The sequence below is a fragment of the Lepisma saccharinum genome, chromosome 16 (assembly GCF_977018435.1).
Source record: "Lepisma saccharinum chromosome 16, izLepSacc3.1, whole genome shotgun sequence".
NCBI classification, from domain to species: Eukaryota; Metazoa; Arthropoda; class Insecta; order Zygentoma; family Lepismatidae; genus Lepisma; species Lepisma saccharinum.
This window is the reverse complement of record NC_139244.1, coordinates 8,204,008-8,217,560: the sequence shown is the minus strand read 5'-3', so window position 1 is coordinate 8,217,560 and position 13,553 is coordinate 8,204,008. Positions and strand designations below refer to the sequence as shown.

Sequence of the window (13,553 nt, the reverse complement as noted above, 5' to 3'; positions counted from 1 at the left end):
TAATACAGAGAGCCGGATTTTAAACAGGGAGTTGGGGCACCTTTCACAAAGTTCGGTCACTGCCGGGGTGAGCTAGGTTGTGATTGCAGAAGATGGAAGGGTTAGGGTGGAACAAAAAGGCAGTGCAATGATCGGAAAAGGGTCAGATCAAAGCTACAGAGAATCGAGAGGGGAAGGGAGAGGTTAATTGAACATAGTAACAAGATTCTACATGCACAGATGGGATAAGTTGCAGCTTCCCTTGACTTAAGCTGCCATTCTCAAACAAGCAATGATATCAGCATACAAAAGCATTCAGCATTGTTCATTCTGACTTTCATTTGGTCAGACTTGTACCTTACTCACAGTCATGGGGGGAACTTGTGAGAGTGAGTGCCAAGCCATTAGGGCTACAACACAGTTTATTGTTAAAATCAGCAGTAATTTTACTGAAGAATATTTCTTTAAGCATTATGAAACTTAGTACATAATTCTACTATTTTTATTCCTTTAATCAATATAAATTCACATTTATCTGTTTTCATTAACATTCTTGGGTTAACACTTGAAAATATATTTCTAAAAACTGCATACTAGTACATTCCTTAGTGATTAGTAACATATTTCTAAAGGTTTTGTGCTAATGTTCAATATCTCATAAATTATAGTATAGTAATTAGAAGAGTCACTGTGATACAATCAGTAAGGCATCTGACTGCTATGTGTGGGACCTGGGTTCAATTCCTTGGGTGTATGATTTGAAATGGGAGTTTTCCCAGCAAATTCCCAGCACGAAGTGGCTCTGGGGTTTGCCCAACCTCTAATAAGTGGATACCTGGTCAAAGCAGCCAGAGCATGGTGCTGATCACATCGCCTTCACAAATGCCCAAGATTGCAAATGCGTGGGGCCCTACCTTCACATCCCCCCAAATATGTCTTTACAGCAGGTTGCAATGAGCAGGGGATTACCCCGAAGGCATAGTGGTGATGTCATCACCTTCTAATCAAGGCACTCCGTGTTCAATACCCAGTGGTTTGGATCCCACTTTAAACTGTAGGTCCAGTCCCGATTAGCCTATCTGCGCATAAAGTGGACTTAAAACAAGAACTAAATGTGCAGAGGAGTAACTTTACCTGAGTAAGATAATTAGGCCAAATAACACCAATAATGAGGATTAAGTGGGCATTTTTCAACCTCAAAGGCTCAAATAAACCCTGACCAAAATCAATAATTGAACACTAAAGTGCACATCAAATCTCCTGCATATGGCAATAGCCAATAGCAGCGCACTGCAGCGGTGCCATGTCGAAATCTCACACGGAAAAGAGACAGCGTGGTTGAGCGAAACGCCTTGTCACGGAGAGTACGGAACATTGCAATATAATTAAGCCTTGTTTCCATATTAAAACCAATGAGTTGCTGACCAAGGCAGTTTATGAAGATAAAAACACTTAACACGTAACGTTTCGACCCTGTATACTATAAACTGCCTTGGTCAGCAACTCATTGGTTGGAACATTGCAACGCCGCACGTCTGTTATTCGCTGGTGCTGTTCAGCCGTTAAGGCCATATGCAGGAGATTTGACACGCAATTTAATGTTGCATCATTCCTACTCAACATTTTCACCACCAGAACCACAGTGATATTGGTATTATTAGTATTATGCTGAATAAATTCTGTAAAGCATACATAAGTGTTTCTTCCCTGATTCAGTCATGTATTCTGAACATTCTTTTTTACCATATACATCCCATCTAGATTAATTGGATATAATAGAAATAAAAAACCAATGAAGGCATGCAAATAAAACACAAACATAAGTCCGACAACTTCAAATTTTCCAGTAATTTCCGGTAAAGAAGTTGGTGCAATAACATGAGAGAATACACACTGCTCTGATTCTTCATTGTTTATAAGCAACTTTCACTTTTATATGTCAGGGATTAGAAATTATCATTTATTTCTCATGAGGTTTGTGATTTGAGACTGTTAATACAATTAGTTGTGGTAATGTGGACAGTTTTGAATAACTTATCTGCAAGAAACATGGAATTTTTTCTGATTGTTGGTCGCCACAGGTATGCCATTTAATCTTATTTGTAAGTAAATATGTAATTCCTTGTTTTAGGTAATTGATATCGAGACAGGAAAGACACTGGGACCAAACCAAACAGGGGAATTGTGCTTCAAGGGAGAGTTGATAATGAAAGGCTACAGAGGAAACTTAGAGGCCACAGCTGGGACTATAGACAATGAAGGTTGGTTGCACACTGGAGATATCGGCTATTATGATGAAGAGGGATATTTCTATATCGTGGATCGTCTTAAGGAGCTCATCAAATATAAAGGCTTTCAGGTAAATAACTGCTATAGGAAACAAAAGTCAGGGATAGTAAAAAGAATTCGAAACTGTTGAGCGATATTAAAGCACAATAATTTTATCTTGAGTTACGTTGATTATGTAAATATTGAAATTTGCAAAATCATTATGAACTCTACCCTGGATGAGCAAAAATTTTTCAATTTGATTTTTGGAATTACACCTCCTGTATATCTGTATTCACATGATACAAACTGAAATTTCTCTTTTGAAGGAAGCATCTTTCAAGAGTACTATGTTTAAAGAAAATTATGCCCCCACCTTGTGCAACTAATTTGACCCCTGAACTCATGTTCAGTGTAGTCACTTCTAAATCATAGACTCACAGATATTGTGTATAGAATATTCAAGGTAATGTGTTCTTATAACATTCAAATATTCAGATTACAAGGAAACTTTTTTTTTACTGTAATTTTTGGAATTTGAAATTTTAAAATTACTATTTGTTGAGTGACCCAATGCTCTCTTTCTTTTTACTGGTTTTCATGTTCTTTAATACCTTGTGTGTTTGTGCATGCACCATTAAAAAGAGTCATGTTTGAAGTTTTGAACAGTGGTATCCTCTAGAGTAGTTTTGTGTATGAATGGTTATTCAAATCCAGATCCAAATTATCCAGATCCAAAAATATCCCAATCACGTGTACCTGCACCAGTGCAAATTCATTGAAACAACAGCAAAGTGCACAGCCCAACATACTCCTGACAGACAATCAACTGGTAGATTTCTTCTTTGTTTACCAGAGTTTACAAAATCTGGTTCCCAAATCCTGGATCAAATATCTGAATAGGAATGGTAGCTTTCCTGGTGACGTGATTTGAGCAAGTGTTCTCGGGTTACCAGCCAGGTTAAGTCGATGTTGGCTTCCAACGTTTCGAGCGCATACATTGCTCTCTCATCAGGGAATATAGAAGACAGAGTCCAAACTCCACCCCATAATATTCATATTTTTAACCCTACATTGGTCTTCATTTCTATATTCCCTAATGATGAGAGCAATGTATGCGCTCAAAATGTTGGAAGCCAACATCGACTTAACCTGGCTGGTAACCTGAGAACACTTGTTCGAAATATCTGAATGTATCGATATCTTGCATCTGATGTCTAGATTCTGAATACTGATTCATGGATCTGATATCTAAATCCCAGATCCAGTATCTGAATCCTAGATCCAATATCCAAATTCTGGATCTGATATCCAAATCTCAAATCCTGAATCCTGGATGTGATGCTTGAAGCTTGAATCCTGGATTTGATATCTGAATCCGGAATCCTGGATGATATCCTAACCACTTATCATACTGGAAAATAAACATGCATAGAGTCATCAAAGAAGTCAGCTGCCTGCCTGAAATTTTATTCTACACATGCTCGATGAAGAAAACAGTGATATGTGCAGTCAGCATACTCGTGACAAAGACAGCAGGCAGGTATCTTCAAGGAGGGCCAACGGAAGCTTGTATCTCAGTATGATAGGTGCATTAACAGTGGTGGTGACCATACAAAGAAGTAGCTTATGGTGTAAATATTCTGACCATAATAAATTTATGACATGTAAACTGTATTATTAAAACTTCTCATTTTCTTTCATCAAGTTGTTTTTGTCACCTGCAGGTACCACCAGCAGAGCTTGAGGGACTTCTGCTCACACACCGTGATGTCAAAGACGCAGCTGTCATTGGCATCCCAGATGAAAAATGTGGGGAGCTTCCTCGGGCATTTGTTGTAAAGCGAGATGGAGCAAAGACCACAGAAGCAGACATAAAGAAATTTATAGCAAGTATGTGTTGGTCCTAACAATTTTGGTACCCTTGACCCTCTGTACTCCTTCAAGAAAATCAAATATTTTGCATGCTTTACGAAGATTATGTTGTTTATGTTTTTAGCTTTCACAAATGAGTTATTGTGAAGTAAAGTATGTCTGTTACCTTAGCGTGAAGCAGAAAAGCACGAAGGCTTTGCACAAATGAACATGCACCCAACACATTCCACAACAGCAGCAGACGGGATGCTGAATTCCGTTTCATAAATATATTACAAAATAAAATAATTCAAACACGAAGAACTGAAAACTTACGAAACCAAAATAGAAGTGAAATTATTGTTAGGAACGTTTGATTTATTGGTGTTTATAATTTTACATTGTTAGGTTAGGACTGTTAGGTTGGCTGATAGCAATTTTCGATGTTTTTGTTCAGTTAGGAGTGCTAAGTTTTGATAGTGTGATTTTTGCACATGTGTGTGCACATAACTGGTTTTTACTAATAAAAGGCAGCAAAAGTACTCAGAGATAGAAGGTTTCAATTTACACAGGCCATATTTTGGGATCAAATATCTTCGTTATCTGCACACTGGAACCAATTTTATATTATATAAAATATCAAAATCTATTGATTAAAAAAAAAATTCAATGTAATTCTCAAAGGGGGTACAGTGGGTCAATGGCTCTTCAATTTTGTTTAAATATATATATAATGATGAAGGACTTTGTTTCACAATTCTGATGTGAATAAACATTAAATTTGTGTTACATGTCAAAGTTATATTTACACAAATAGCTTCTAACATCATGTGCTAAGCAGAACATGTTCACTTTAGCTGTTAGAAAGCAGGAAACAAGACATAACACAGCACACGCAAAAATACAATTTGAAAATATCCACTGTTTAGCAGGCTTCCATTTTATTCTTGACAATGCCAGCAGTAAACTGAAGAAATGTGTTTTATTAGTTGACTGCTTACAAAATGTTTCCCATAATGCAGTCACTGCATTTCTCTACTTAAGTTTTTTTTTTTTTAAATTTCAGAACAAGTCTCGCCACAGAAAAGGCTTTATGGAGGTGTCAAATTTGTGGACTCGATTCCTAAAACAGCAAGTGGCAAAATCCTAAGGAAGGAACTTCGAAAAATTGGAACATCAAAGTTATAACTTCATGTTGTTTATCTTTTACAAATGTTTTGTATATTGTGAGAATTTTTTTGTTCGAAGAAATAAAGGTTGATCTGTTGTCTGTTATTCTATTTCATGGAACTTGTATTTGATTTAATAAAATAAATCATTTTTATACCGGGTGTTTCATAAATAATTGAGGGGTTACAAAAATTTATTGCAAGTAAACTATTGAAGTTACGTTAATTAAACCAGTCCAGAACGATCAAGGAACGCAAACAGTTTGTGCATGTATGTTTTGTTAAGCTGACAGTTACATCCCTGCTGCTAGGCGACATCGAAATCACCCACAACACTCACAGTGTTTTGTGCAATGTTTTGGTCCCCAAGATCACCTGACCTTACACCGTGTGACTTCTTTTTGTGGGGTTTTGACAGGGTATTCGTCTCACCGATGCTGCATGATATCACAGCCCTAAGGGAGCATATCACCGTAGCGACAGACACTATCAACAGGCCCATGTTGATGCAAGTATGGCAAGAACCAGACTATCGTTGATTGATTGATTTGGTGTTTTAAGTCCACTTTATGCACAGTAAGGCTAATCGGGACTGGACCTACAGTTTAAAGTGGGATCCGAACCACTATGTGCTTCCACCAAGAGTCGAACCCAGGACCCCTTGATTACAAGGCGACGATGCAACCACTGCACCATCGTGGAGGCCCAACTAGACTATCGTGTCGATGTGTGCCGTGTCACCCGTGGTGCACACATTTAACATTTGTAGGTGTAAAAAAAAAAACCGTTTGAGTTCTCAATTGTTTATGAAACACCCAGTATACTGGAAAGGAAAGAGAGCAAGGAACCAATGTCAGATAAAGAGCGACCACAAACAAAAGAACCTTCTGCCAAAATTCTTTGTGCACCTTTCTCTTCGTCCGTTCAACTCTGACCATAAGGAAGCATGCCTCCAATCGCTCCCTCCCCTCCATGTGGATGTATGATGCATTGGAGTAGTGGCTCTGCATAGGCTCTTTTGCATGCAATTCCATTATAGTGTGTTTTGTATTTTTTGAATCTTTAAGATAAGTACATCTCTTAATATAAATATGTCCTGCATCGTGGCTGTGCAGTTTGAGGTGTAAGGCTTTGGGCTCAGACTACCAGATGCATGCAGGATCGAGTCTCCTGGGGGAAGCATAACAACTTTTCTCCTGAGATTTCGGCCTGTGTATGGGACCGGTGGCCACCCACCATCATGAGGAAATTGGGGAGCTACGAATGAATAGCGTAACCCGGTCATTGAAACCTATAACAATGATTCTGGATTCTTCATTCACATCACACTGTAACTGATTGGATGATCTCTCACCTGACCTGCCCTACCTATTTACGTATGCATCTAATAACAAAAATAAACATGTCAATAGGTGAGAGAGGTTAGGTTTAGTGCTGTTCGTGTAGCTTGTTCAGTAGCCTAATTAATAACATCACTGCAGACAATATATTTCTCAAGTTGCTAAAGCTGCTTAGGCATGTGGGAGTGAGGCTGGCCTACCTACAGTAGGCAGGGCCTGGCCTGTTGCACCACAGATTATTATTAGTAGTAATATAAATATGAAGGGCTTTGTATTTGCATTTTTGTTATTTTACGTGGTTTTTCTGCCACTTTGGATAAATTGTGACAAAGGGGATGAGTGATGATTAGATGGAACTGACACTCACAAGTAACACCCGTGTTGAGGCTGGGACTCTGAAACTTCAGAGGCGAGATCAAAAACACTTTCGCAAATTAGAAACCAAAATGTACCAGTGGCAAGTTTTAAAATTAGCTTTTGCTTTGTTCCTGTATGGTTTGGTTACATGGTAATACACACTAAAAAATAATGAAACTACGGTGCTCAAACTAAGTTAATAAACTTTAGTCCAGGGTAGCCACTAGGATCATGTAAAATTCAAATATAATTCCCTGCTTTCAAGGCAAACTTTCCAAAAATTCAAGGCTACAAGTAGATGTTTTCTCTATTCCATCCTTAGGTATTACCACCTCTCAGCCCCCACCCACACCCACACAAATATATTAATAATATAAAGGATCTGTGTGATTCCAATCCTATCCAAAAATTCAAATTCAAATCAATTAAACAATATATATATATATTTATATATTTAATTGAAGATACAGAGTGTTTAGGTAACATTACATTTGCCATTTCACATATTCAGGCTCGAAATACCTCTACAAACACGAGTCATAATTGTTACGGGATATACTAATCTACTAAAAATTGTTAATATATAAGGATTTCAAACTCAAATTTAACTAATGAACTTCAAGATTATCTTGCAATAATCTTCAGTCTGTTCAATGTATTGTTCTGCAAAGGACAAATGGATTGAATTCTGTTTTATTTTCCACACAGCTTTCCGTTCCTTCCTCGATACAGATAAAAGCTAAACTGTGATAAACTGGCCTCATGGGCATTTATAAATGTGTATAAATTCAATGGGATTTGGATTTTAAAAAGTTGCAATTTTTCACGTCTACGGAGAAAAATTCACGCATAATTCCCAGAATTCAAGGAATTCCCAGTGAGTAGTCACCCTGGAGTCACTTGACATTTATATTTACTTTTGGAGCATCAAAAGACAACAATTTAGTATCTGATAATTTCTGTATTGTTCTCGCATTGTTATATTTGTACTAATCACTTTTCTACATCTCTCTCTGCATCACAGCGATAAGGGTGGGTGGTATCTATAATTTAGAGCAGTAATCTACATCAGTGGCAGCCGGCGCAGGCCCGTAGCCAGAATTGATCTCCAGAAGGGGGGGGGGGGGTGGTCACAGGTTATCAGGGGGCTTTGTAAATCAAGTCCATTTTCAAAAGTTTAACAGTGTTAAATGAAGGTAAATTATGTGTGTGGTGGGGGAGGGGAGTCATTAAGTTACATAAAGTTTAGAAATGTCACATAAATACTACGTTTTTCTATATCTTTTAAAATATCATTGGAAATGTTAATTGGCTGCTACTGAAATCATCCCTTACTACACACTCCATACTATGTTTGATGATATAGATATTTATATCACCCAAGAAAAGATTGACATATTCAATCATAGTGTCTACCATACATTCCACTGCCTGGCCGAAACAATAAAACTCCCCTTCGATCCCAAAACTTGGGAGCTCTTAACCTTTGAAGCAGATGTGGAGGAAATTTGCATAATGACATCAAAGTCATAGAGTTCTGTATAAATGGGAGGTTGCAACAGGGGCAACGAAGGTACAGATAAAGAAGCTCCCCTGTGAGGAAACTTTCTGAAGTATAGAGAAGAAATATCTCCTTAATACTTGCTGCTACTTAAGACTTCTTCTTATAAATAAGATGAACGAATGTAATAGCTGCTGTTTATGCTCCCTGAATTTATCCTTCACCAAAGTTGTGCGCAAAATAATATCTGCTGTCTACCTTTTCACTGCAAACAAATTACACAGAATAGTTTTACCAAATGTCAAGGGGCTGACCTCAGTGCCAGGGGGGGCTGATGGAAGTCCCAGGGGAGGCTCAACTCCCCCTGACCCCTGCCTGGCTACAGGCCTGAGCCAGCAGCACCTATGATGGGTAGTGCCAACGTGATCAAAAAAAAAAAAAAACCTCTGCAATGCGCCACTGGCCAAGATGTTTATCCTCATTTGGTAATGTGGAAAACAATGAGTGTTTAAGTAATAACTCACTAATCCAGTTCATCTTCACTCACTAACCTATCTTTATACACTACAGGACACTTCCCTAAAAACACAACAATTTCAAGAGGAAGGGTAAACAAATCCTCTTACCTTCTCCTCCCCCAAGCACACGTATTCCAACTGGATGTCGAAAACATCTTTGTTGTAAAAGGAAATTGTCGAAATGCCAAAGGAATCTCGTATCATCATAGGATTTTTTACTTTTATATTTTTAAAAAAGTCTGAATGGCCCTCTAAGCACATCTATCTATTATCAAAATGTCTATTTAACTTTGGAAAAATACTAGGTTCGTTTCTCCAAAAGTAGGCAGAAATTACTTCCTCAACAGGTCTTACATATCAGTCGTATTTAGCGACTTATCTCTGAAGGTGGCAACTGTGTCAACACTGCGAAAGTTCCCTTGCCGTGCCAAGCGAAAACGGGCATGGTTCTTGTGTCTTATGGGCTAACCCCGCCCCCTGCCACTTTGTTCTCGGCTCATGGTGGAAATGTTCCTTGCTGAGACTTCTTCAACCCTCTGCACGTGTGTCAACTTGGTTAGGCCAGCTCTTGGATGGCACGGACTGTTGTCTCGCGAGGGTACAAATGAAACAACTGGCGATGGAGTGAGGAGGTTGGGGCGGTCGTCACATCAGCTTGACCAATTGCAAGATTCGAATCTCCTTGTCTGTAAACTAGCAATGTATTCATTTAACAATACTTGGGCGAGGTATGCGTTTCTTCTGAGGGTAGTGCCATGGCACAGCGGCTCTACACCTTGAGCCGCCGCTGATCTAAACTAAATAAACTAAGCAACCCTGTTGGGTGATGCATGGTCAATGCAACGAGTCCCATCACTGCAGTTATCAGTCTGTTTTTAGATAATCATTCTAGTTCCACTAAGTCTCCCCTTAAGTCAGAAAAATTGGTAGTTAAATAATATCTTCCAGTAGCCATGCTATATGTGTGAAAGTGTTAGGTGGTAGAGCAGCCTACGGTGAACCTCCCCCACCAAATAAAGGAATAATACTTATTATTATTATTAATTATGGCCTCCACTAACCCCCTTCCCTTGGGCATGTGACTGGTCAGTTGAATGATGTGTGTTAATTATATATTCAAGTAGCCATGTTACATGTGTGAAAATATAGTACTGACTAAGAGCAGAGATATGGTTATGAAGTTCCTGAATCCAATTGATAAAATAATCTGTGGTATAACAGCCCAAAAAAGGCCAGAGCCTATCTACCTACTGACTGCCAGCCTCACTTCCACAGGCCTAAGAAGAGGTGGGAGATTATTCAACGAGTTACAAAAAGATGTGTGCTCAGCAGAACAACCCCCAGTCGTTGTCCTAGGTTTTCTATGACCTGGTTATGCTACTCATTCATAGCTCCCTAATTTCCTCACAATGGTGGGTGGCCACTGGTCCCACACACAGGCCAAAACAGGAAAAGTTGCTATACCTTCCCCAAGAGACTGAACCTGAATGTGTGTTGGAGCCCAAAGCTTGTGCTTTAGAAAACACGGCCACAGTGTGGGACGAATCCAATTAATTGGCAACCTGAATCTGTGCTTGAAGTGAAGGGGGGTGCAGGGGGATGGTCAGGCGCGTGCCCAGGATTTTCGTAAGGGGGGGGGTTATGAATCCAACACATTTTCCAGTTCACAGGTCAAATTTCTTGTAATAAATTAGATAATTAATATACTTGGATTTTACCCCAATGAACGCAATCAATGTATTTGCTATGGATGCTTCATGTTTTTATTGCATCATATAAAAGCACCTGCTTGAATATTTCCAAATTATTAATATTTTATATTTAATTTCTCAAATATAATTTTTAAACAAAAAATATGTACACTCAACATTGTAACAACATTAGAGAGATTAAGACTACTTGATGTCTTAAAGACAGTAATAAATAAGGTACCACAGTTCAACAATTTAAATTCTGAAATTTAGGCATCGAGGTTTCTGTGCGAGTTCTGACAATATGTCGTCACAAGTAACTTTTATATCCCGGTGAATGTTCAGAGCAGCTAATCCATTTAATCTTTCTTCGCAAATGGTATTTCGAAGATAGGTCTTCAACCGCCTCAAAGTTGAGAATGATTTCTCATTTGATGATGTTGTTACCGGGATTGTACATAATATGCGCAAACGTGTGTTTACCCACGGAAATATTACTTCACTGCACATATCAATTGCTTCAAGAGCATTTACTGGACGTCTTTGCATTGCTGCAAGATGACGATACCACAGTTTCATTTCAGTGTGAGCGTCGTCTCCTTGTAATCAAGGTGTCCCAGGTTCGATACCCGGTGGAGGCTAATAGTGGTTCGGATCTCAATTTAAACTTTAGGCCCAGTCCCGATTAGCCTTACTGTGCATAAAGTGGATTTAAAACATCAATTCAATCAACATTGGACTTGTTGTGGAGATGATTTTGCTAAATATTGTGTACATTTTTGGCATTGTATTATTATATTATTGGTCAAAACATTTGTTTGACAGTCGACAAACAAATACGAACCCCTTCAGTAATTAACATTTTCTACTACAGTGTCATTAATGTGTCATATTCATTTTCATATTAGGTCTATGGAGAGGAATTTTGTATAATGTTAACGTTATGGAACTGCGAAACCAACTGTTGAAGGGGCCACTCCCCCCTTCCCCTCCAAAGCCCAGTACCGCACCACAGGATCTGTCACTGAGCCCGACAAAATCTTGCCATACAGTTCTCGAAATAGAAATTCGTAGCCGAAAAGGGAGGGGATATTTGATCGATTTTGGAGATACGAGGGGGTACATCCTTGTATGGATCAACATGGAGACAATACAGTATGTGGAGGATGCTCAATATGAAAATTATTCTAATTGGGGGTATGATTTGTGAAACTTTCTTAACTGGAGGCAGCATCCCCTACTTCGACCACTGATGCCAGAAAAGATGCTTTCGGAAAATTAATTTATTACTGCACACGTATATTACTTATTGTATTTGTTGCGTTTGTACAAGAGAAATATTCAGAAGATTTGTAAGGAATATTTACAGTTAATAGGATGCCTACCTAGTCTATCCCGTGTCGTAATACAAATTTTATCCCTTTCCTACAAAATAATAAAATTGTCCATGGCAACCGTGATTTTATAATGTGGTTGCATACATATACACTGTATAGTAGCACCAAGCTTTCTAGGACCTCGGAAAATACGTGAACAACAGGCTTCCCCGTGGCTTTAACTAGCGACACTAGTGCCACTGCTCCGACGCCAGGGTTTCAAATGCCTTGAAGATAGGTAATATCGTTTTTCGAGGGTTCGTGAACAAAACAAAAAGTAAATGATTTTAAAGTCCATTTTATATTCAGATACGTTAATCGGGACTGGACTTAAAGTTTAAATCGGGATACGTACCACTGTGCAATGCACCTTCACAGCGGATCAAACCCAGGACCTCTTTGATTACACCACCATCGGTGAGGCCCCTGAAATCATGATTGATTTGATTGATTGATTTACTTTATTTTACTTCGCGTTTTGTGCCTATTGGCTAATTTGCGAAGATGGAGATGAGTGATGAAATGATGAAATTAATGAATGGACATTCACAAACAACCAAGCCCGAGCGGGATTCGAACCCGGGACGTTTGGCGTCGCAACGCGATGTGATAACCACTCGGCCACAGGGTCCGGCCCCTGAAATCATTGAGGAAACTTGTTCATCTTCATGTTCTCTCGCCCTGCGAAAGTTTATTGGTGATATAGGGTGACATCCTACACACGTCTTCCAGACATAAACACGCGGGCACCCCCCTCCCCCGCACACACACGATTGTATGCTTACAGCACATGCTGTGCCCTCCCAGAAAAACAATTCTAAATCCGCCTATGGATATATCTGCTATCAAATAATGAACGTCACTTACCTCGACAGTTCCTTGACATAATTTTGCAACAAGGTTTCCAATATCTTCTGTTATGCCTTCTTGTTGAATATCAAGAGTCTGAAAGTTCGCACGTTTCACACACACGCAGAAACGTAACACAAAACACGACCACTTCGACTTGCTACCTTGCAGACTGCAACTCGCTACAACCCCAGTGAACACCAGGACTTGGGACAAAGATACCGGGCGGTCGAATGTCTGAACCATGCATCCAGCTTGGTCCAGCTCAAATTACGTCACCAGTGTTGACAGCAACCAGTAGTGTCAGTGTCAGTAGTGTTGGCAACTGCTAAATTATTTACGCACAAATTCTAGTGAGATCTTTCACAAATGTTACAAGAAAATTCAATAAACTGAAGGCTGGAAATTGGTTGAGAAAAAAATATCTAATTTGTAAAGAGCACAAGAGTAAAACGTATAATATTTTGGCATATTAATTGCTTTTATTTTGTTTATGAAACTGACTGGGCCAGTTGGGCTATATAACGCATCCCTCCCTCCCTCCCGGCATGCTATTGTACAAAACATCGCTTGCCTCCTTCGTAAAACCATGCTTCGCTACTGCCTGCAACAATTATTATTATTATTATAATTATTGATATTTTGAAATAA

General features: G+C 38.9%; 1 protein-coding gene across 1 annotated transcript in view; it reads left to right on the top strand.

The window, feature by feature from the left end:
* Positions 1-5,368, top strand: part of LOC146000239 (luciferin 4-monooxygenase) — a 51,353-nt gene extending 45,985 nt beyond the window's left edge. Inside the window, exons 7-9 of the mRNA XM_083137661.1 lie at positions 2,111-2,338; positions 3,975-4,140; positions 5,168-5,368. Coding sequence (XP_082993787.1) covers positions 2,111-2,338; positions 3,975-4,140; positions 5,168-5,289 — 516 coding nt within the window. The 3' untranslated portion in view covers positions 5,290-5,368. The remainder of the gene's footprint in view (positions 1-2,110; positions 2,339-3,974; positions 4,141-5,167) is intronic.
* The last annotated feature ends 8,185 nt before the right edge of the window (positions 5,369-13,553 follow it).